Source organism: Ipomoea nil, unplaced genomic scaffold (assembly GCF_001879475.1).
Source record: "Ipomoea nil cultivar Tokyo-kokei standard unplaced genomic scaffold, Asagao_1.1 scaffold0800, whole genome shotgun sequence".
Classification (NCBI taxonomy): Eukaryota; Viridiplantae; Streptophyta; class Magnoliopsida; order Solanales; family Convolvulaceae; genus Ipomoea; species Ipomoea nil.
This window is the reverse complement of record NW_017617228.1, coordinates 560,939-582,989: the sequence shown is the minus strand read 5'-3', so window position 1 is coordinate 582,989 and position 22,051 is coordinate 560,939. Positions and strand designations below refer to the sequence as shown.

Genomic DNA, 22,051 nt, shown 5'->3' with positions numbered 1-22,051 from the left:
TGAAAAGTAAGTCCCCCAGTCCATTTATACTCTTAAATTATATATACTTACGAGATATAGTTCCATAAGTTATATTGCCTTTAAAATACCCAATGTTAAAATTTAAAAAAAAAAAAAAAAAAAAAAAAACAGGTTGAAGCCAATCATATTAACTACTTGGGGAGGATTTGTTGACAAAGAGGGTATTCAAATAGCTCAAGAAATTGAAGCAGGAAACTACCCTGTAATATCTTTGGATTACATCGTAGTGGTTCACTTTAAAGGTAAATCATATTTCATTATTAATAAGATTTAAAATGTATAATTTTTTTATTTAAATACCTAATCTTATATTATCTCATTCCTTGAATAAACAAGGCATTTCTCTATCCACAAGAACTCATTCAACAATACTCGTTGAACCAAAGGTACCTAGAGCAGAACACCTAAAAGAGTGGTATACTTCTATACTTGTAATTATTTATGTACATGCGAAATATATCATTATCTTGCGTAGCTATATTGAAAAACACATTATTACAAATGTCTATGTAGGGCGAAAGAACATCGTGACACACTTGATGCATTGAAAAGATGTCGAGACTACAACAATGCTGCAATCAAACTTGCAAATCCAGAAAAAGAAATTAAAAAAATATCCACCGTTCCACCATCAATTAATCCCGTAAGTAAAATACTTATTGAGCATTCTTTAAATATATTTACTCAAAACTAATATAAATTAACAATCACTTTCATTTTATAGTCTCGACCTGCTTGGATTAAGGGCAAAATCAGCATTAACCTTTACAACAACAGCACTTGGTATATAGGATGTAGCCATTGTTTAAAAAAGGTTTATGCACAAAGTGACCAGCAATTTAACTGTATGCATTGTGGTGAAAAGAGAGCGGTGGGTACTCCAAGGTTAGTATCAATTCAACAAACCAATTTAACAAAATACACACACACACACACACACACACACAAAAGATTAAATACTATACTCATTCATACCAATTCCAAAAATACGAACTACAAAATGCACAGGTGCAAATTGGATGTGGAAATTGTTGATGAAACTGGGCACATTGCGGCGTCAGTATTTGGACTACTTGCAGAGTCATTGTTGTTACATTCAAGTAAACAAGTTATGGAACTAGAACAAGAGGTACTATTCATGAACCTTCTACAAATATATTAATATTTCGTTTAATTCTGTCACATGAGAATATATGGCACACATCTCACAATGAATGGAACATGTAGGGGAAAAAACTACCACTCCTAAATATCAACAAGCGCCTACAAGATCAAGAGTTCGTTGTACAACTAAGATCTCAGGCATATACGCAACAAGGCAGATCCACTTCTTCCTACAGTATAATCTCATTGCATGATGCTTCCCACTATGATATTACAACTAACACAATTGAGCATGGCGCACTACCAAATCAAAAGAAGAGGATGTGTACTGAAGGTGAAGATCAAGAGAATGACAATGCCTCCCTCAAGAGAATTAAGAAGGCTTAGAGAAATTTATTAAACCAAATGTAGATTTTATTTAGACTATTATTTTTAGATTTAGACTAGCATTATTTAAACTATTATTTTTAGACTAGCATTATTTACACTATTATTTTTAGACTATGTATTTAGAAAATTACAATCAATTATTTTAGTGACAATTATAATCAATCATAATTGTATTATCTTACATTCGTAAGTTTAGATTATCTATTTAAATAAGCAAATTCAACATTTGATTATCTATATGTATGACCATATGACCAACTCTAATATAATCTTGCATTGATATATTTAAAGTACTTATATAAAAATATAAACATTGTGCATTATCTCAATCGCGCAATGCGCGTGAAAAACTAATATATATATATATATATATATATATATATATATATATATATATATATATATATATATATATATATATATATATAACAACATGTTACTCAGAATAGGGAACTGATATTCGCAACAACAATTTGGGGTTGAAAAATGTAGCACCTTCTTGTTTTTATGATATATTATAACATGTTTTGTAAGAAAATTATAAATGATAAGAATCAAAATTATTGAAATTTTGTAAGGATGTATTCAATTTAGAATTTCAATGACTTTTGTAGACTTTTTAAAATTAAAAAAAAAAAAAGTTGATAAAAGTTTATGAATTTTTTTTTTATATAGACTTTTAATAGTGTCTTACAAAGTTTTAAAAAGTTTTGAACGAATCTAAAAAGTTCAATTAAAGTTTATTAAAATTTATCATTTTAAAAGTCTACAAAAGTCATGATTGCATACACCCACCATAAGTTTAATAAATAGTGTAATTGAGTTCTTTAATTTTAAAAATTGTAATGAAGTACGTGCATATTTAAATAGACAAATTAGTTCAATTAGATCATAATCTTACAGGAAACCCAAGAGGCCCAAGAGGTGTGTATTCTGTTAAAAGTGCGTATATGCTAATAGTTGGGGATTATCAGAGGGATAATGGGACATTTGCAAAATGGTTAGCCCTATGGAAGCTCAAAATCCCCCCAAAATGGAGAATGTTTCTCCGGAGAGCCATTAGTGATATATTGTCTACCACTACTAATTTACTTATAAAAAGGATGGATGTGGATCCACGTTGTGCCATGTGTGGAATATCACAAGAAGACACAATGCATGCCTTAGTGTTGTGTGAGTTTGCAAAAAACATTTGGGAACAATCCAACCTTACGATTCCCCATAGCCACAAATATTTTTCATGTTTGGTTTGGTGAACTCCTAAATGTTCTAGACTCTGATGGGATATTATATGCAGCGTCGATTCTTTACAATATTTGGAGAGCACGGAATGGGGCGGTTTGGGAAGCAACACTGCCACACCCGGTAACCGTGCTCAAAACTGCCGCCGCTGCCAAGCTTGCGTGGAGACGGACGCATCCCGCGCCTGCTGCCCGAATCACTCCTCTGCCAACCTAGCCACCACTGATGCAGGAGGAGGCGGAGCTGCATGGTTTCGAATTGCACGCTGCCGAGCCACATGTACCGCCAAGGAGGATCTGTCGAGTCGATGCGGGCTATATGCAAGGAACGGGACAAGCCGCGGTTGGGGCAATTTTGCTCGAGACGAATGGAGGTTACGTCTCGGCTTATGGCGCACCACTCCCGAATTGCTCCTCGCCACTTTTGGCTGAGGCGTTGGCATGTAAGGAGGCTCTATCATGGTTGAAGGATCGGGGAGAACAGAATGTCGAGGTATATACAGATTGTTTGACACTACACCGCTATCTTACTACACCATCCGTTGTGTTTCACACTTATCTTGGCTATGCCATTGACAGCTGTAGGCTTATTGCATCTTTATTTCAGTCTTGTTCGTTTAATTTTATTCCTAGATTAGACAATTATTTAGCTCATGGTTTAGCTACTACGACTTACCAGCAATCTGCTGCTATGTATTGGGATCTTCTCCTCGCCTGACATTATTTCGGCCTATTTCTAATGAAGCACCATATATTTTCAAAAAATATCATAATCTTACATACCGGCTAAGCAAACATGTGGCATTGTATGTAATGCTTGGTGGATCCTAAATGTACAATTTTTATTTTATTTTTAATCTTGACTTTATTCCAAAAAAAAAAAAAAAAAAAAAAAAAAAAAAAAAACTAACTGCATTTGGTCAATATGATAATCAGGACTGTTTTAATTGATAATAACATAACTTTATGTCGTTATACTTGCATGTCAAGTAACAACATGCTTTTAATGTGACGCTAAAAGCTATAACTAATTAGTAGTAAAAACACAATTTTTACTTTTTATATATATATTTGAGTACGTAACAGTTAGCAGCACATTTTGGTGGCATAATACTGAACTTGACCCTCCACGCTAGCCTCCGCTAGCAAAATCTAGCATAAAATATAGTTCAAACTAGTGCACTTTCAACATGATAACACATTAACACATACAATTTAAATTCACAAATATAAAACATATTATGTTATAAATTCTTAACACAAATATTTTTTAATCTATATTAATAAAATAGAAATGAATTAATAATAGTTACGGAGTATTATTACTCAAGTTGGAAAATTGTAATTTATGTCTTTCCATAATATGCCAATTATTAATGTCACTCATGAATTATTAGTAGTGTAAATGTTGCCCCTCAATTTTCAAAACAATACATATAGTGACATCCCGTAGTGTAAGTGTTGCCCTGCATTTTTGAAAACGGTACATATATTGCCATCCCTACGGTACTGGAGGGGCAATATATGTACCATTTTGAAAATTGAGAGACAACATTTACACCACTAATAATTTAGAGGTGACATTGATAATTGATATATTATGGAGGTGCATACATTACAATTTTCCCACTTACATATTATACAAAATTTCTAATCTTACAATGGTCAACTAAAGAAGGCAAATAATTGCCAAAGACCTTGTGATCGGCGGCATAACTGTGAGTCTCTCAAATGAGAGGTCACAAATTTAAACTTCAATAGGGGGTAAGTTGAGAAAGTATGTATGTTAATCGCCACAAGAATCCATTGAGGTGAAACTTTGGAAGAATGACCAGGGATCGAGAAAGCTCCCAAAGTAAGGGGGGTTCCTTGTGCGCAGTGAGCACCGGTCTAGCCTCTGTGGTTCATGTTTAGTTGAGTCACCATGATTTACATCCTCCCAAATACTCTGTCGGGCCGGAGTGTGGGGGACCCTTAGGGTTGGGGTTCAGCCTTTTGGAAGAATAAGCTAATTAATAATATTCAAAGATCAGTCAATCACACAAAATTTGTTACCTACTATTTTGGTATTTTTTTTTTTATAAACAACTTGTCACAAAACAAATTTCGTTACGTACAATGTTGCTATTTTATTTTTAAACAACTTGTTGAGAAATAACGTTGTCTTGGGCCATGCAAACTTAAGAAGATGTAAATGCTGCTAAAGAAGAAACAATAAACAATATATATATTTTTTTAAAAAGTAATAAACAATAGGTTTTTATTCTTTTTTCTCTTATCATTCATATAAAACAATAGTCAAATTAGAAAGAAAAAATTTCTTTAGTATGCAATAAACATTATTTAATTAAGTGTTACCGTAAATACTGGGTAGTTGAATTTCCAAAGGAGAAAGATATATCTTGTGCTTTAATTATATAATAATGACAATTATTCTTAAGAATTCAAATAATAACGTAACCTAACATCAAACTTTTCTAGAAATAGTTATTCTCCTTTGAGAATGGTCCATTCTTAACAGTACTATTTTTAAGAATAAAAAATAGTAACAAATAATAATATAGTACTAAGATATGATATTATCTATGGATATCAATCTTAACCCGAAACCGATTGATTAGCCTGATAAGTAAGAAAAAAGTTTAGAGTTAAGACAAAAAGAATTAGTCCGATAAAAATGAACTTCAAAAGCTCGACCAAAATGGGCTAACCCTAAATTTAGTGGGCTCGCCCAATAGCCCGACCCACTTACGCTGATTCTTTGTTTGTAAGGCTATCCCCATTAGAAGGATTTTCACGGTTTACCCGCACGGGCTTAGCTCAATGGTTTAGTGGACACTATTTAGGAGAAGGATTTTCACGGTTTTTAAGAAAAAAATTTGCCACCATGGAAGAGAGAGAGAAGATAAAATACCTTAGGGCATCCCCAATACAAGGATTTTGCACAGATTTTAATAAATCTTTGGTGAGGTGGAGGAGAGAAGCATGAGAGAGAAAGGGTTAGAGATGGTCCTGCAAGGAAGGGATTTTATCAGAAATGCTGGGCCCCACAATTTTTTTTGTTACGCGCGCAAAGCTCACGTGCACTGCCATAAAGGCGCCCAGTGGGTGCGTGCACTGCACGCTCCCCCTGGGCGCGTTAATGGCAGTGCTTAACTTTATTTATTTAATTTCTTTTTTCGAAATCAGCATTTGTTTTTTTTCTTTTTTTTTTTCTCTCTTCTTTATCATCTCCTCTTTCCTAATCACACCTACAAAAACTCCTCAAAATCCTCACCAAAATCCTCACTATTGAGGATGCCCTTATGCAAATATGAGGATTTTGCATAAATGTGGGGTCCACTTTGCGATCCTCTCTCCATCTCTCTCTTGTGTGGTGTAGGAATGTGGGGTCCACTTTGATTCTTTTTATAAAATCAGTTTTATTGTTTTATTTTTTTTTTCTATTACAAAAACTCCTAAAATACCGCACCAAAATCTCTACTATTGAGGATGCCCTAAGTGATGTGGAACAAAATATATAGAAAATTTATGGCAAATTATTGTGTGGACCATGGTCCACACAATTGTATGGATCATGAATAAAAGGTACGTATACATTTTTAATATATCAAAAGTACATCATTTTTGTACTGAAGGTACATTATTTTTGTACTAAAGGCACATAATATAAAATAGTGTACCCTTAGTATATTAAAAATGTACTTTCACAAAATGTACCTTATGTACATAAATAATGTACCCTTAATATATTGAAAATGTACTTTTTATTTATGGTCCACACAATTGTGTGGACCATGGTCCATGCAATAATGATTGGAAATTTATATGGAAGATCATCTTTAGAAATTTTTATTAATTCAATAAATAAAATTTTAATAAATTTAGAAAAAATTATAATTTATGCCCCTTACAAATATGCCAATTATCAATGTCACCCCTGAATTATTAGTGGTGTAAATGTTGCCCCTCAATTTTCAAAACGTGATATATATTACCCCTCCCCTAATAGGAAGAAGGAGAAATATGGTTGTTGGCGGAAGGAGAACAAATGAAGAAAAAAAAATAGAGGAAAAAAACGTGGTCTTCGAATGAAGAAAATGACGGTAACCACATTTACACCACTAATAATTTAGGGGAGGGGCTATACATGCCACGTTTTGAAAATTGAGGGGTAACATTTACACCACTAATAATTCAGGGGTGACATTGATAATTGACATATTTGTACGGGGTATAAATTACAATTTTACCATAAATTTATTACAAAATAAAATATTTTTAAGAGGTTCAGACTATTGAGCTAACATACAAAAATTTTTGCCAGCCCGCTAGGGATATCGGGCTTGTCAGTTTTATGCTAAAATGTTGGATAGTTATGTTGTGCATCCGTATGCACCATGCATGGTGCATACGGATGCAAAAACGACGTTGTTTTATTAAAAATGCGCATCCCACTTAAAAAAAAAAAATCAGTTTTGATTCTCCTCAACAACATTATGTTGTTCATTCATTCTGGAATTTTAGTTCATAGATTCTGGAATTTTAGTTCATCGATTCTGGAATTTTAGTTCATCGATTATGAAATTTTAGTTCATCGATTCTGAAATTTTAGTTCATCGATTCTGAAATTTTAGTTCATCGATTCTGAAATTTTAGTTCATAAATTCTGAAATTTTTAGTTGATAGATTAGATTCTGGAATTTTAGTTCATTCATTCTGGAATTTTAGTTCATCGATTCTGGAATTTTAGTTCATCGATTCTGGAATTTTAGTTCATATGTTATTGTTGAGAATCGAAACTGATTTTTTTTTAAGTGAGACGCGCGTTTTTAATAAAACGACGTTGTTTTTGCATCCGTATGCACCATGCATGGTGCATACGGATGCACAACATAATTTGCTTAAAATGTTGGCCCTATCCCTTAAATTTTTTTTTTTTTTATCTTATTAGGCCATTGGTTTCAAGCTAAGATTGATATCTCTAGCTATTGCACAATAGCGTTTCAAGGGGTAGCCGCAAATCCGCAATGATACCCAAGAAGATGTTGTAAACCTCGCTCTTGTGTAGTAAATACGAGAAAAATGCCAAACCACTATCTGATAGTGTGCATACTTAAACCCCGCTCGTTTGTAATAATTCACAAACCACATATAATAGATAAATCATACCAGGAAGAATGTCTTGTGCGATGAGTTCAATAGAGATGGTATTGACATTATATTTTTAGTCCTTTAGTCTAACTTATATTTTTAGTTCTCGACATTATATTTTTAGTCCTTTACTCTAACATATTTAGTTGCCTATGTTAACCATTAGTGATGTCTCCCATCTACTTTTGGGTTGGCATCTACAAAATTGTATTTAAGTGAAATTGGTACATGCAACAATTGATGGAAGATATTAGAACAAATAATTATAACTGTAAGTCTGTAACATTGATGACTAAAAAATACAATATCGAATAATATAAGTGAAAATTATATTACAAAGAACACAATAAGAAATCAAAATGATTAATGGTGCACAATTCATTAACTAAAAATATAGAATAATCTTCAAATGGTGGTACATAATTTTCCAATCTTATAGAAGGCAAATGATGTCAGTATATATAGTTAATCGCTACAAGAAACCTTGACCTAATAGGCTAATATTCTTCAAAGATCAGTCAAATATACAAAATTTCATTAAGTAACATGAAATTGAATTGTTTTATTTTTGACGAACTTCAGGTTCGACAAATAAGATGCGTTGTCGGCGGCTAGTTAGATGAAAATAAACAATTTACAATCTCATGATTAATTTGTTATTTCAGCCCTTTTCACCATCTACTCTATCTACTTCTCTTGCTAATTCCAAAACTACGTCTTTCCTATAAATTATATTGTTGGAAAATTGATTTAAAATGGCATTTTTATTGGTTATTTTGTGACATAATTTTTAGTGGGATCCACTTTCAATTTGTATCAGGTTAAAGTAGATTCAAATTCTTCTAAGTGAGAGGTTTATTTTGATATATTATACACTTAAAATGGATAAAGGGTGAATGAGAAAAATTGATTCTCAAAATTTACTCATTTGAGTTGAGAAAAATGTATGTGGGAAGACTTGTAAGAAGTTTTTGTCCTATATTGAAAACGGGATGTAGGGCGTTGTAAAGTGCATTATGTGAAAAGGGATGGCCGATTGAGATCAGTCCTCACTTTTTATGGGAGGGGTTATTCCCATTTTTTTTTTTTGATGAAACAGGAGGGGGTTACCTAGAAAAAACTTATAAACAACCTAGAACCCCAGTAGTATCTCTAGGAATTCGTCTTGGCTCGTTTGCTCCCAATTTGTCTAGCCGGATCTCGTCCATTAGCTCTTGAGGCATGTCCTGTAGAACTCGGAGGCCAATCGGATGGGATAAGGCCACCGTAGCTAGTTTGTCTGCCGCTTTATTCGCTTCTCTGAAGATATGAACGTACTCTATCTCCTGGATACGCTCAGCCGCCCTCCAGCATTGCCGAACAACGTTACTAGAAATGTCCTGATTGTCCATAGGCTCACGCAAGGCGTCTATTATCCTCCTGGAGTCGCATTCCACCACCAGTCTTGTGACATTATATTCCCCTGCCATACACAGCCCTTGTAGAATCCCCCAAGCTTCTGCTTCCTTGGCTTGGCAACGACCAAGGTTAAGAGTAAAACCGCGGCACCAATCCCCATTCGAGTCTCTGAGCAGGCCCCCGCAAGCGGCTGCCCCATTATTCTTACAGCAACCATCTGTATTGAGCTTCATCCAGCCACTTCCCGGCTTCCTCCACCCCACTCGAACGTCCATTGGTTGCTTATGCTTCATAGCTAGAGCCTTATGTTTTGCAAAAGCAGACCTAACTTCCGCATCATAACGAGAGAGCCAATCCACCTTCTGTCCCATCGTCATCGTTATTCCCATTTGAACTCACCCTTATACATATATTTATAGGGGTGGGTTCAAATGAGAACACCCCTCCCCCCTGTCAAGAGTGATGGTTGATCTGAGCCGCTAATTAGGGTTCATTAATGGTTGATGATTTTAGTTTTTTTTTTTTTAAAAAAAAACATGATTAATTTTATAATTATTACAAACTTTTAACTTTTTAATATTTATAAAATTAATTCAATCTATTTATCCTTATTTTTCAACCACCCTCGATCGTTTATTTATCCAAATGGATAGATTAGATTAGTCCTCATCACTTTTCACAATAACATGTTTTAATGTGCACTTGAATTTCAAACTTATGCACTCAAAGGCACTAAATTGCGTGCACCCAAAGAGAGAAAATTGTACACACAAAGAAATAAATTATGCACTCGAAACAACAAAACTATGCACTCAACAAAACAAAATAATGCACCCCAAAGATTTAAAAAAAAATGCACTTACTTTTTAAAAATTTTCCTTGGGGTGGTTGATTTGGACTAAATAAATGGGTAAGATATAACTATATATATATATATATATATATATATATATATATATATATATATATATATGTATGTATATAAATAAATAAATAGGTCCAGGTGCGGTGGACAACCCCAGGTGTGGTTGTCCGGTTAAAATAGAGCCATTGATTGTGCTTAAATCAACATCCAAAATTACCCAAAAAAAAAAAAAAAAACGCAGTGACAAATTGGTAATTTTTGCATCTAGGTCAAAATTAAGTGAGTGTTTTGTGATTAAGGTGCGTGAGTTTTTTATATAAGGTGTGTGAGTCTTGTGTGTAACATGCGTGAGTTTTGTGCTTAAGGTGCGTGGGATTTGTGCTTAATGTGAGTAGTTGTTAAAAATTAAAGTGTGTGGGCTTTGTGCTTAAGGTGCGTGAGATTTGTGCTTAAGGTGCGTGGGATTTGTGCTTAATGTGCGTGGGTTTGTGCTTAAGATGCTTGAGTTTTGTGCTTAATGTGAGTAGTTGGTAAAACTTAAAGTGCGTGGATTTTGTGCTTAAGGTGCGTGAGATTTGTGCTTAAGTTGCGTGAGTTTTGTGCTTAATGTGCGTGAGTTTGTGTTTAATGTGAGACATTTTAAAATCTTAAGTGCGTGAGTTTTGTGTTTAATGTGCTTTGTTCTGTGCTTAAGGCTTAAGGTGCGTGATTTTTGTACTTAAGGTGAGTGATTTGTGTTCTTAAGGTGCTTTGTTTGTGTGCTTAAGGTGCGTGGTGATTTGTGTACTTAAGGTGCGCCATGTTAATTATAAAGGTGTCCAACCGCACAGGAACCCTTCCCTATATATATATATATATATATATATATATATATATATATATATATATATATATATATATATATATATATATATATATATATACAATTCTAATAAGAGTCAATAATGTTAGGTCCTTAACTGGAACAAAGGAATGTCGGTACTATTGTTTCTTAAAATGAATGGTTCATATTATTTTGATTTTAGTATTTTTTTTAATGATTTTTCTTATTTACCCTCTATTATATTATTTTCTTCTCTTAAATAACCTAAATTCCGTTAGTATAAACTTTAGTAAGAGAATATTCCGTTAACTATTTATTATTTTTAACTTACTCATTAATTTATATAAAAAAAAAAAAAAGTCTTAGGTTCGAACCCCATCACAATTAGAGTTGAAATAATTATCAAACATATACTATGAATATGTTAAAATGTATTAAAAAATATATAATATAAAATTTAACATAAACTTTGATCAAATAATTAGCCCGACTAAATATATAACATTCAAAGTTAAGCATCAAAGATTATAAATCAAGAACTTTAAAAATCATTTGATATTTATGCATTTAAAAAAAAAAACAAATTTAGGTTAAGTTTTTTTTTTCGTTTAATTAATCTTCTTTGATTATTTAGATAAGAACAAAACTTAATATGTCAATTATATTTTTGAATTATTGGTATGATTTAGGTCGTTATGGTATTAATATTTTTTTGTATATATTTATGTAATGGTACAATTGTACATTACTTTACAAATATTATACTATTTTTTTTTATCAAACAAAAGTGTTCTTACATCATTGTCAGACATGCGCGACCTAAGTACAAAATTGTTGATCATAAATACAATTACACCTGGACTCTAAAACGGTAGGACCATTTTCCAAAGAATTGACAATGTTGACATCCTACTGGCTCCAATTAAACAAGTCTACACATAAAAATTTTATCAATGCAGGAAAACTTCAAAAGAAATTTGTAAGTTAATTTTTACTATATCATTATAACAATATCTATTGTAACTATATATTTTGAATTATTTATTATCATCCTCTATTGACAGTAATTGTAACAATTGTCATTGACAAACTCTTAAAACAATTTGTCTCAACAACGAGTGTAAATTAAAAAAAAAAAAATCAATGATTTCATTATTGTTGATGAAAAGTATGTACGCCAATTTATTACTCTGATTAAATTAAATAATTTAGTAGCTACAATTGAAGCATGTGCTCCATCTCAACTAATTAAAAGCCTAAGTTGATAGCTGGATTGCACATTAATGGCTATATGTTCAACACGCCCCCATACCAAATTGAAGCATGTGCTCCATCTCAACTAAAAGCCTAAGCTGATAGTTGGATTGTACATTAATGGCTATATGCTCAACAGCTACAACAAAAAATAATACATATGCATTTAATTAATTTAGAATTAGATGTCTATAATGCCTTTATTTAAAAAATTATTCATTATAAATAAAAATTTTTAAAAGAGATATAATTTCATTATTTATATTATCTTTATTTTCTATAATTCAAAGATTCATTACCTTCAAATTTATTAATTTATTATATTACAATATTGTCCATTGTCTTCTTTTTACATTATCTTGTAATTAAATATCAAAGTTATAATATAAAATATGTTATATATTTATTTACCAAGTATTTTATACAAATATAATAAATATTAATATTTTGTTCAATACTTTCGCATGATATTAATTAATTTATTTTTTAATATGTATGCCAATTTATTTATCTACTTTATTAAGTAAAATAAGATGATAATGAATGTAATCATAGTAATGTGGTTATAGTGACATATAACTAAATAGATGATAGATGATTCTGTTTTCCATTTCTAAAACGGTTTTTAACTGTGTTCCAGTTTTTCAGAAATTTTTAGAAATTATTTTCAGTTTTCAAAATGGAAAACTGTGTTACTAAACATGTTTTCTGTTTTCTATTTTTCAGAAATTTCTAGTTAGTAACAGTCTCTAAGCTTCCTACACCATAATCTCATTGCACGACGAATCCATCTATGCTATACCACCAGTTACCCAATTGCACATGACACACTACCAATAAAAAAATAAAAAAGACATGTACTGAAGATGAAGCCAATGACAATGCTACCCAAATGAGAATTAAGAAGAATTAGAGAAATTTAAACCAAAAGTAGTATTTATTTAGACTATCGTTTTAGACTAAGTATTTAGACCAGCGTTATTACAAAGTTGTAAATATTTATTTTACTGACAATATAATCAATCTCTCATATATTATCTTGCATTTATATACTTTAAATTACTAATTTAAATAAAAAAAATTCAACATTTAATTTGTTTACTTATGCATGAACATCTCTGATATAATATTACATTAATATACTTTAAAATACTTATTTAAAAATAATTATTGGACATTATTCCATTCTCGCAAAACGCGTAAAAGAACTAGTATATATTATAAATGCGGTGTTATTGTAACTATGTAGAACTTTCATTGTATTATTTAAGAGAAAAACATCATATAACTTTTGATAAAGAAAAAAATGTTATATTGGAAAAACAGTCTATTAAAATATATGTGTGAAGGTTTAAGGCAAAAAATTTGTGTGAGATCGTCTCATGGATTCTTGTTCGTAACACGGGTTAGGTCAAGATGAAATGTAATACTTATACTAACAAATGAAATACTAAATTAGAAAAAAAATGTTTATTATATTACTTATATGAGAAAATATAATACTTTTGAAACAAAATGTAATAATTTTACATGATCGGACAAACAAGATAAGAAATATTATTTTTTAAAAAAATGAATAGTGGTACATAATTCATTCACTAAAAATGTAATTTTTTTCATATGGAAGGCAAATGATGTCGTCAGTTTAATTAATCTCCTTAAGACAGGTAACCTTGATTTAGGGGTGTAAATGAATCGAATCGAGTCAAATATCCCACTATTCAATTCGAATCCAATTATATATTCGAATATTCGTATTCGTATTCATTTAATATTCGAATATCAAATTTGATTCGTATTCGATGGGATCAGTTTATTCAAATATATTCGATTCGACTCGAATATTCAAATTCAAAATGCCTAACTTATTTTTTTACAAAATTCTCTAATAAATTAAGATAAAATATAATAAAATTTTATATTTAAATATGATAAAAGATTCGAACACTATTCGAATCGAATACACTCTAATTTGTATTCGAAAAAAGTGTTCGAATTCAAATTGAAATTTTTTTATTTGATTTATTTACGCCCCTAACCTTGATTGACCTAACAGACTAATAATATTCAAAGATAAGTCAATTCTTTTATTTTTGATTCGCCAAATACACAACATTATTCAACCGCAATGACAAATAACTTACGTGGTCGGCGGCTATTTTGTGATGATTCATGAATTTACATGAGTTTTTTTTTTTTTTTTTTTTTTTTGACTATTGCTGATTCTGACACAATGTAATATCTATTCATAACTACTTTCGCACACTTACTAAGGATCGAATGCGTGATGTCCCGTTTAGGAGAATCACTCCCTGTCACTAGACTACACGGTTATTGGCAAATTTACATGAGATTTAAAATGTTATTTTTTCATTATAATAAAAACAATAATATTTTTTCATATTATTATATATATTACCCTTTATTTATCAAATATATGATTTATTGTATATATAGAGACCTCAAACTATTCTATCGGCTACTTTTAGTACATTTTTTTCAATGACTTTGTCATATCTATGATTATTTGGCTCTATTACAATGTAGTATCAGTTCATATACTTTCTCAATCTACTGAAACACAAAGAATCAATAACGCCTCCACTGAGGTTTGAACTCACAAGTCACAACCTTCCAAATGGAAGTCTATGATGCGGAACAAGAATTGAGAAAATAATAAAACAATGGACACATTCATGAATTTCAAGGGACATGGAGTTTGGTGGCTACTTTTTATGAAAAATTTGAATTAGCATTAAATATTATTAGTATTTCCAATTCTCATTATGTTTATATAGTTCCCATGCATGTTTTTAATATTTGCAACTCTTCTGTTTTTCTTAATTGTCTATTTAAACAGACTTTTGTATTGAGAAGTGTAAGTTTGAATATAATTGAAAGTCTTTGAGTTTGAGTTATATTATGTGTGTTCTTCTTGTTCCCCTTGTTCTGCATTAGTCCAACCCAGGTACCATTAGACCACATAGTCTTGGTATATCTGTGATTATTAGTTTACCTTGTATCTTGAAAAAAATGATCAAATAAACTTTTTGAATTATTTGAAAACATTCAATTACGCTCTCTAATAAAAAAAATAATAATAATAAAAAATCTTCATAATTCCGTTGCTCGAATTTTACTACTTAGTATGCCCATGATCAAAATTGAATGTATTTTGGTTGCAGTTCTTTTTTTTTTCTTTGGTATTTGAGATATATGAAAATCTTACATGTGTAAATGTGGACATACATAATGGGAGTGTTTGGTAAATAGCTGTTAGCTGTTAGCTGATTGGGTTAGTGAGTTTGATTAGTTGATAGCATTAGCTTATTGTAGAAATATGTTTGTGAATAGTTGTTAACTGATAGCTGATTACATATAAAATTACTTTCTCAAAAAACTTATCGAAAAAGTTACTTTGAGCAATTTTTTGAATTTTAATATTTTGGAGCAATAATATGTTACAAAAGCTAATTAATGATCAAATAAATCAAAATTAACTGATAAGCTAACTATGTTATAGTGAATTGCCTTAATAATCCAGTCTTCCCCTCTGGCCTGAATAATACGGATGTGGTACTCATCCCGAAAAAGAAAACCCCTGAGGTGGTAGCGGATTTTCGCCCGATAGCGTTAAGCAATGTGATCTACAGGATAATGGCTAAGATGATTACGCAGAGAATGAAACCATTAATGGAGAATATAATATCTGGCTCTCAGAGTGCATTTATTCCAGACAGGCTGATTGCTGATAATATTCTTGTAGCTGCGGAAGTGGGCCACTACTTGAATAGGAAACAGTGCGGGGCTGTAGGTTGGAGTGCACTCAAACTTGATATGGCCAAAGCTTATGACCGCATGGAATGGCCCTTCCTCCGTGGGACGTTATTAGCTCTGGGCTTCGATAATAGATGGATTGAGTTGCTTATGTTGTGTGTGACTACTGTGTCGTATAACTTTATGATAAATGGCTCTCGCAGTTCCTCCATTACGCCCATGCGTGGCCTCCGCCAGGGGGACCCATTATCTCCATATTTGTTTATTATCTGTGCGGATGGGCTTTCAGTGCTATTGCAGCAGGCGCAGAATAGAGGTTTAATACATGGCTGCAGGGTTGCTAGGGGAGCACCGCCGATCTCTCATTTATTTTTTGCAGATGATAGCCTACTATTTTTCAGAGCAAATAGACAGGAAGCATCTGACATAAAAAATTGTTTACAGTTATATGAGAATTTATCTGGTCAGAAAGTAAATTATCATAAGTCCAATATATGCTACAGCAGGAATACAGGACACACTAATAAGGATATGGTGGCACAAATACTAGGTGTTGCCCAAGCCCCCAACTTTGGGAAATACCTAGGGTTACCTTCATTTGTGGGTAGGAACAAGAAGGCTGCATTTGCATACATAGAAGATAAAATCAAACAGAGGATTGGATCTTGGAACAAGAGGTTGTTATCACAGGCTGGTAAGGAAATTTTGTTGAAAAGTGTGGCTCAGGCAATGCCAACATTTTCAATGAGTGTTTTTCTTTTACCCATATCTGTTTGTACAGCTATTGAACGTGTTATGAATCGGTACTGGTGGGCGTCGGGTACGGATCGTGGCATTCACTGGAACGCCTGGGATAAATTGTGTGTCCCAAAGAAACATGGTGGACTGGGGTTTAAAGATTTAAGGGCATTTAATTTGGCAATGTTAGGAAAACAGGCATGGAAGCTGCTCACTAACACTGACTCATTGGTAGCCAAGGTTTATAAAGCTAGATATTATCCAAAGGATACTTTCCTAGAGGCAACTATAGGAAATAATCCAAGCTTTTGTTGGCGCAGTATCATGGCGGCTAAGGACCTAGTATGTGGCGGTATAAGAAGGCGAATTGGGAATGGGAATTCTACCTTAATATGCGAGCATCCCTGGCTGCAGGATGAACTGGATCCTATGATTCACACAGAAATGCCACAGTACCTGTCTGGGGCCAGAGTGGAAGGATTAATTGATCAAGATACGGGCACCTGGGATTCGCATATACTAGCTGATATTTTCCAACCGAGTGATATACCCAGAATTCAGAGTATACCAGTTGCCCCTGAGTATGATGATATATGGTATTGGTATGGTGATCCTAATGGATGTTATTCAGTCAAGAGTGGTTACAGGTGTATAGTTGGTAATTACGAGAATAATTCTAATGGGATTTTTAATGAATGGCTAGCCCTATGGAAATTAAAAATTCCACCAAAATAGAAGACATTCCTATGGAGAGCAATTTGTGATATCCTTCCTACTACCAACAACTTACTTATAAAGAGAGTGGATGTTAACCCAATGTGTGCCATGTGTGGGAGAGTGAATGAAGATACCATGCATGCATTAGTTTTGTGTGACTATGCACACTCCATTTGGGCTAAATCCAACCTTCCAATCCCCAATATTGTCACAAATATTTTTCATGAATGGTTTAGTGCAATCTTGAATGTTCTAGACTTTGATGGAATTGTTTATGCAGCTGCAATTTTATATCATCTATGGAGGGTCCGAAACGGAGCGGTATGGGATGTCTGTCTACCAAGGCCAACGAAATTATTAACAATTGCAGCAGCTACAATGAAAGCATGGAAGGATCTCCATCATCGTGCCCCATCACAGCCCCGAGCTGCTGCCCACCATCCTACTGCCGAGCAGCCTCCACCGACGCCAGCTGCACCGAACGCCGACGCTGCCGAAACCGCACTGCCTCCGCCGCACGCCAGCTTGCCGGAAGTCACGCATGGGAGGTGATGAAGCCCGTCAAATGCTATATGGACGCAAGCTATCACCGAGGAACCAATGCAGCAGCTGCTGGTGCGGTACTCCTCGACGCCAATGGCCGCTACATATCTGCTTTCAGCACCCCATTAGTAGGTTGCCACTCCCCGCTCATGGCCGAGGCTTTTGCATGCAAGGAAGTATTATCATGGCTTAAAAGGAGGAATGAATTATCTATACAGATTCATACGGATTGTCAACTACTGCAGTGCTATTTATCTGGACCACCAGCCACATCACGCTCATATCTAGGTTATGCTATCGATAGTTGCAGAACCTATATTTCTACTTTTACTTACTGCTCAGTAATTTACATTCCTAGATTACAGAATTTATTAGCTCATACTTTAGCTACTACAGCACTTAGTTTCGCTACTGATATGTACTAGGACAATGTCCCACCAGACTCTATTTTAACTCTTCTATAAATACAATCGCCAGGTTGACTTTCAAAAAAAAAATGTTATCAAACATGGCCAATAATTTACTTGAACCTTCCAAAGGTATAAACATCAAGTTCTGATAAATGGGCAAGCATTCACAAATACGAAATACGTAAAAAAAAAAAAAAAAAAAAAATTGACGATAAAAATGTAATTCGACTTTGAAATCAAATTCAACGTGTACACTTGGTGTAGATTTTTTATTTTTTTTTTTTGAAAATTTTCCATGCGGTATATTAATGAATAAACTGAATGATAGAGTCAGGAGGGACAGAGTCCCAATACATAGCTTGGTCCTGATCGAAAGCTAAAGAAGCTAAAGTATGAGCATGTAAATTTAAACTTCTCGAAATATAACTCAGCGAGCATCTCGTAAATAACGATATAGCAGTCCTACACTGCTCTACAATGATCCCAAGGTAGGAGTAGTTAGCCGTGTGGCTTGTACGTATCATATTTTGTAATTCCATGCAGTCCGTCAACATGTCCACCTCCATGATGTCCCGATTCTTAAGCCAAGAGAGCGCCTCCTTACAGGCCAGTGCTTCGGCCATAGTAGCCGAGAAAGCACCCGCGAGCCGTCCATTCATTGCCGCAACAAACGATCCATGTTGTGAGACGAGAACTACACCATAGGATGCTTCTCCCGTATCCGGCCTGAAACCTGCGTCTACGTAGCAGCGAGGTACACCGCCAGTGGCTTGACTGATCACGGCAGTAAGTGTCCGTGCCGGCAGGCCGGGCTGCGCACGTCGTTATGCCTGCATGGCCGCCACCGCTCGATTCCATGTGTCCGTCGGTCTTGGGAGGGCGTGGTCCCATACCGCCTTGTTGCGGGTACTCCAAATAGCATATAATATTGCCACTGCTAGGCCACACTGTTCCTCTGTCAAGACATTAAAAATTCCCATAAGCTATGTCGGCAATGAATTAGTATGTATATTGGTAACCGGCAACCCCGACATACCCCACACTAATTTTGAATAGTCACACTCGAGTAACGCATGCATGATGTTCTCATGCGCCCCTTGGCACATTGGGCACAGCAGATCAATCTCAACTCGTCGCATTATTAGATTGTCCATAGTAGGGAGGATACCACAGAATGCTCTCCACAAAAAGGTCTTCCATTTGGGTGGCACTTTCAATTTTCACATAGTAACTCATTTATCAAAATCACCTGGGTTATGCACATAATCCCCCTTAATCTGCCTATAGGCATTTTTAACTGAATATATTCCATTCATCTCCCCCTTCCAATACCAAGTGTCTTCATATTCGGGGCTAACAGGGATCATTAAAATACGTGTGACATCCTCAGGAATAAATAAATCAGTCAGAATATGTGGATCCCAGGTATTAGTTTGTTGGTCAATCAATCCTGCTACATGGGCATGTCGCAACTCCTGGGGCATTATTGTTTGGACCAACGGACTGGGATTATCTGGTAGCCAGGGATGCCCCCATATTAATGTTTTTTGTCCATTCCCTACACGCCTCCTTACCCCTGAACAAACCATTCCGTGCGGCAGCCATTATACTTCTCCAGCAAAAACTTGGGCAATTTCCTATGGTAGCATCAACAAAAGATGTATTCGGGTAATACCTGGCTTTATATATTCTTGCCACCAAAGTGCCGGGGTTTGTGAGAAAACGCCATGCCTGTTTTCCCAGCATTGCCAAATTAAAAGCTCGTAGGTCTTTAAATCCCAGACCCCCATACTTCTTAGGGATGCATAATTTATCCCAAGCCTTCCAATGTATTTTCCTCTCCGTTCCAGATCCCACCAATACCTGTTCATGGTCCTCTCTATTGATGTGCAAACTGTCTCAGGTAACAAAAAAACACTCATTGAAAAGGTTGGCATAGATTGTGCCACACTTTTCAAAAGTACTTCCTTACCAGCCTGAGAAAGCAACTTTTTACTCCAGGAACCAATTCTCTGCCTGATTTTATCCTCCACATAGGAAAAAACAGCTCTCTTATTTCTGCCTACAAAAGATGGGAGTCCCAAATATTTCCCAAAATTAGCCGCCTGACTTACCCCTAAAACTGCCGCCACCTCCCCCCTTATTTCCTCCTGGGTGTTTCTACTGAAACAAATATTTGACTTGTCATAATTCACTTTTTGGCCAGACAACCTCTCATATTGGTGTAAGCATTGTTTAATTACACCAGCTTCCTCTATATTAGCTTTGAAAAAAAGCAGGCTATCATCTGCAAAAAATAGATGGGACACCGCCGGTGCCCCTCTTGCCACCCTACAGCCATGGATTACCCCATCCAACTGCGCTTTCTGTAACAACATGGAGAGCCCCTCTGCACAAATAATAAACAAGTAGGGAGATAGAGGGTCCCCCTGCCTGAGACCTCGTGTAGGCACTATCTGTCCACCTGCCACCCCGTTTACCATAATCGTATACCTCACAGTTGTGACACAATGCATTATAAGGGTAACCCACCGCTGATCGAAACCCATAGCGCACATCATTCTCTGCAGAAAAGACCACTCCATCCTGTCATAAGCCTTTGACATGTCAAGCTTTAAAGCACTCCATCCTACCTGCCCACATTGCTTTCTATTTAAATAATGCCCCACTTCTGCTGCAACAAGAATATTATCTGTGATCAGGCGGCCCGGGATAAACGCACTTTGAGACTCCGAGATCAAGTTTCCCATAAGTGGCTTCATCCTATTCGTTATCATCTTCGCCATTACCCTATAAATAACATTGCTGAGAGCAATCGGTCTCATATCAGCCACCCTCTCCGGCATCGCCTTCTTTGGGATTAAAACAATGTTTGTATCATTTATACCATCCGGAAGATTGCCTGTATTCAAACATGATATTATAAAATCAGACACATCCCCCCCTACTACATCCCAGAAGTGCTGGTAGAAGCCTGGATTCATTCCATCCGGGCCAGGCGCTTTGTTAGGATACATAGAATATACTGCCTCTTTCACATCCTCCGGTACAAACGGGCGCAACAAAGATTCATTCTGAGCATGCGTTACTCGCGGGACAAAATTATCAATCATAGCATCATCAAAAACAGTACTCTCAGTTGTAAAAATTTGTTGAAAATATTCAAGGATAACAGAGCACATATCATTCCCCTCGACCCACACACCATCATTATTCATAATTCTATTCACAGTATTCTTTTTCTTACGAGCAGAAGCATACCTGTGATAGAATCTCGTATTCGCATCTGCATTGCGAAGCCAGTGCTGCTTGGCCCGCTGTCTCCAGAACACATCCTCCTGCGCCTCCAGCTGGGTTAAGAGAACATCAACTTGGTGAAACTCAGCCAATGCGGCCGGGTCTCTCCTGTTCCTGAGCAGTTCCAGTCTCTTTTTCAACTGCCCAATACGCTCTCCAAACTTATGAAATTTCTCTCCACCCCACCTCATCAACCTCTCCCCACACCGCTGCTGACAATTCAGCAACCCCTCAACCCTCCCTCCCTGCCACGCCGTAGTCACCACCTTTCTACACCCCTCATCCTGGAGCCATGCCATCTCAAATCTAAATCGTCTTG

General features: G+C 34.8%; 2 protein-coding genes across 2 annotated transcripts; both read left to right on the top strand.

Annotated features, from left to right (window-relative positions):
• Window positions 1–814: 814 nt before the first annotated feature.
• Window positions 815–1,555, top strand: LOC109177152. The gene is made up of 3 exons (XM_019326454.1): window positions 815–906; window positions 1,030–1,150; window positions 1,249–1,555. The coding sequence occupies exons 1-3, from the start codon at window positions 869–871 to the stop codon at window positions 1,510–1,512; spliced, it is 423 nt and encodes a 140-aa protein (XP_019181999.1). The 5' UTR covers window positions 815–868; the 3' UTR covers window positions 1,513–1,555.
• Window positions 1,556–15,907: 14,352 nt separating this feature from the next.
• On the top strand, window positions 15,908–18,450 carry LOC109177141. The gene is made up of 2 exons (XM_019326443.1): window positions 15,908–17,412; window positions 17,763–18,450. The coding sequence occupies exons 1-2, from the start codon at window positions 15,908–15,910 to the stop codon at window positions 18,448–18,450; spliced, it is 2,193 nt and encodes a 730-aa protein (XP_019181988.1).
• Window positions 18,451–22,051: the final 3,601 nt, after the last annotated feature.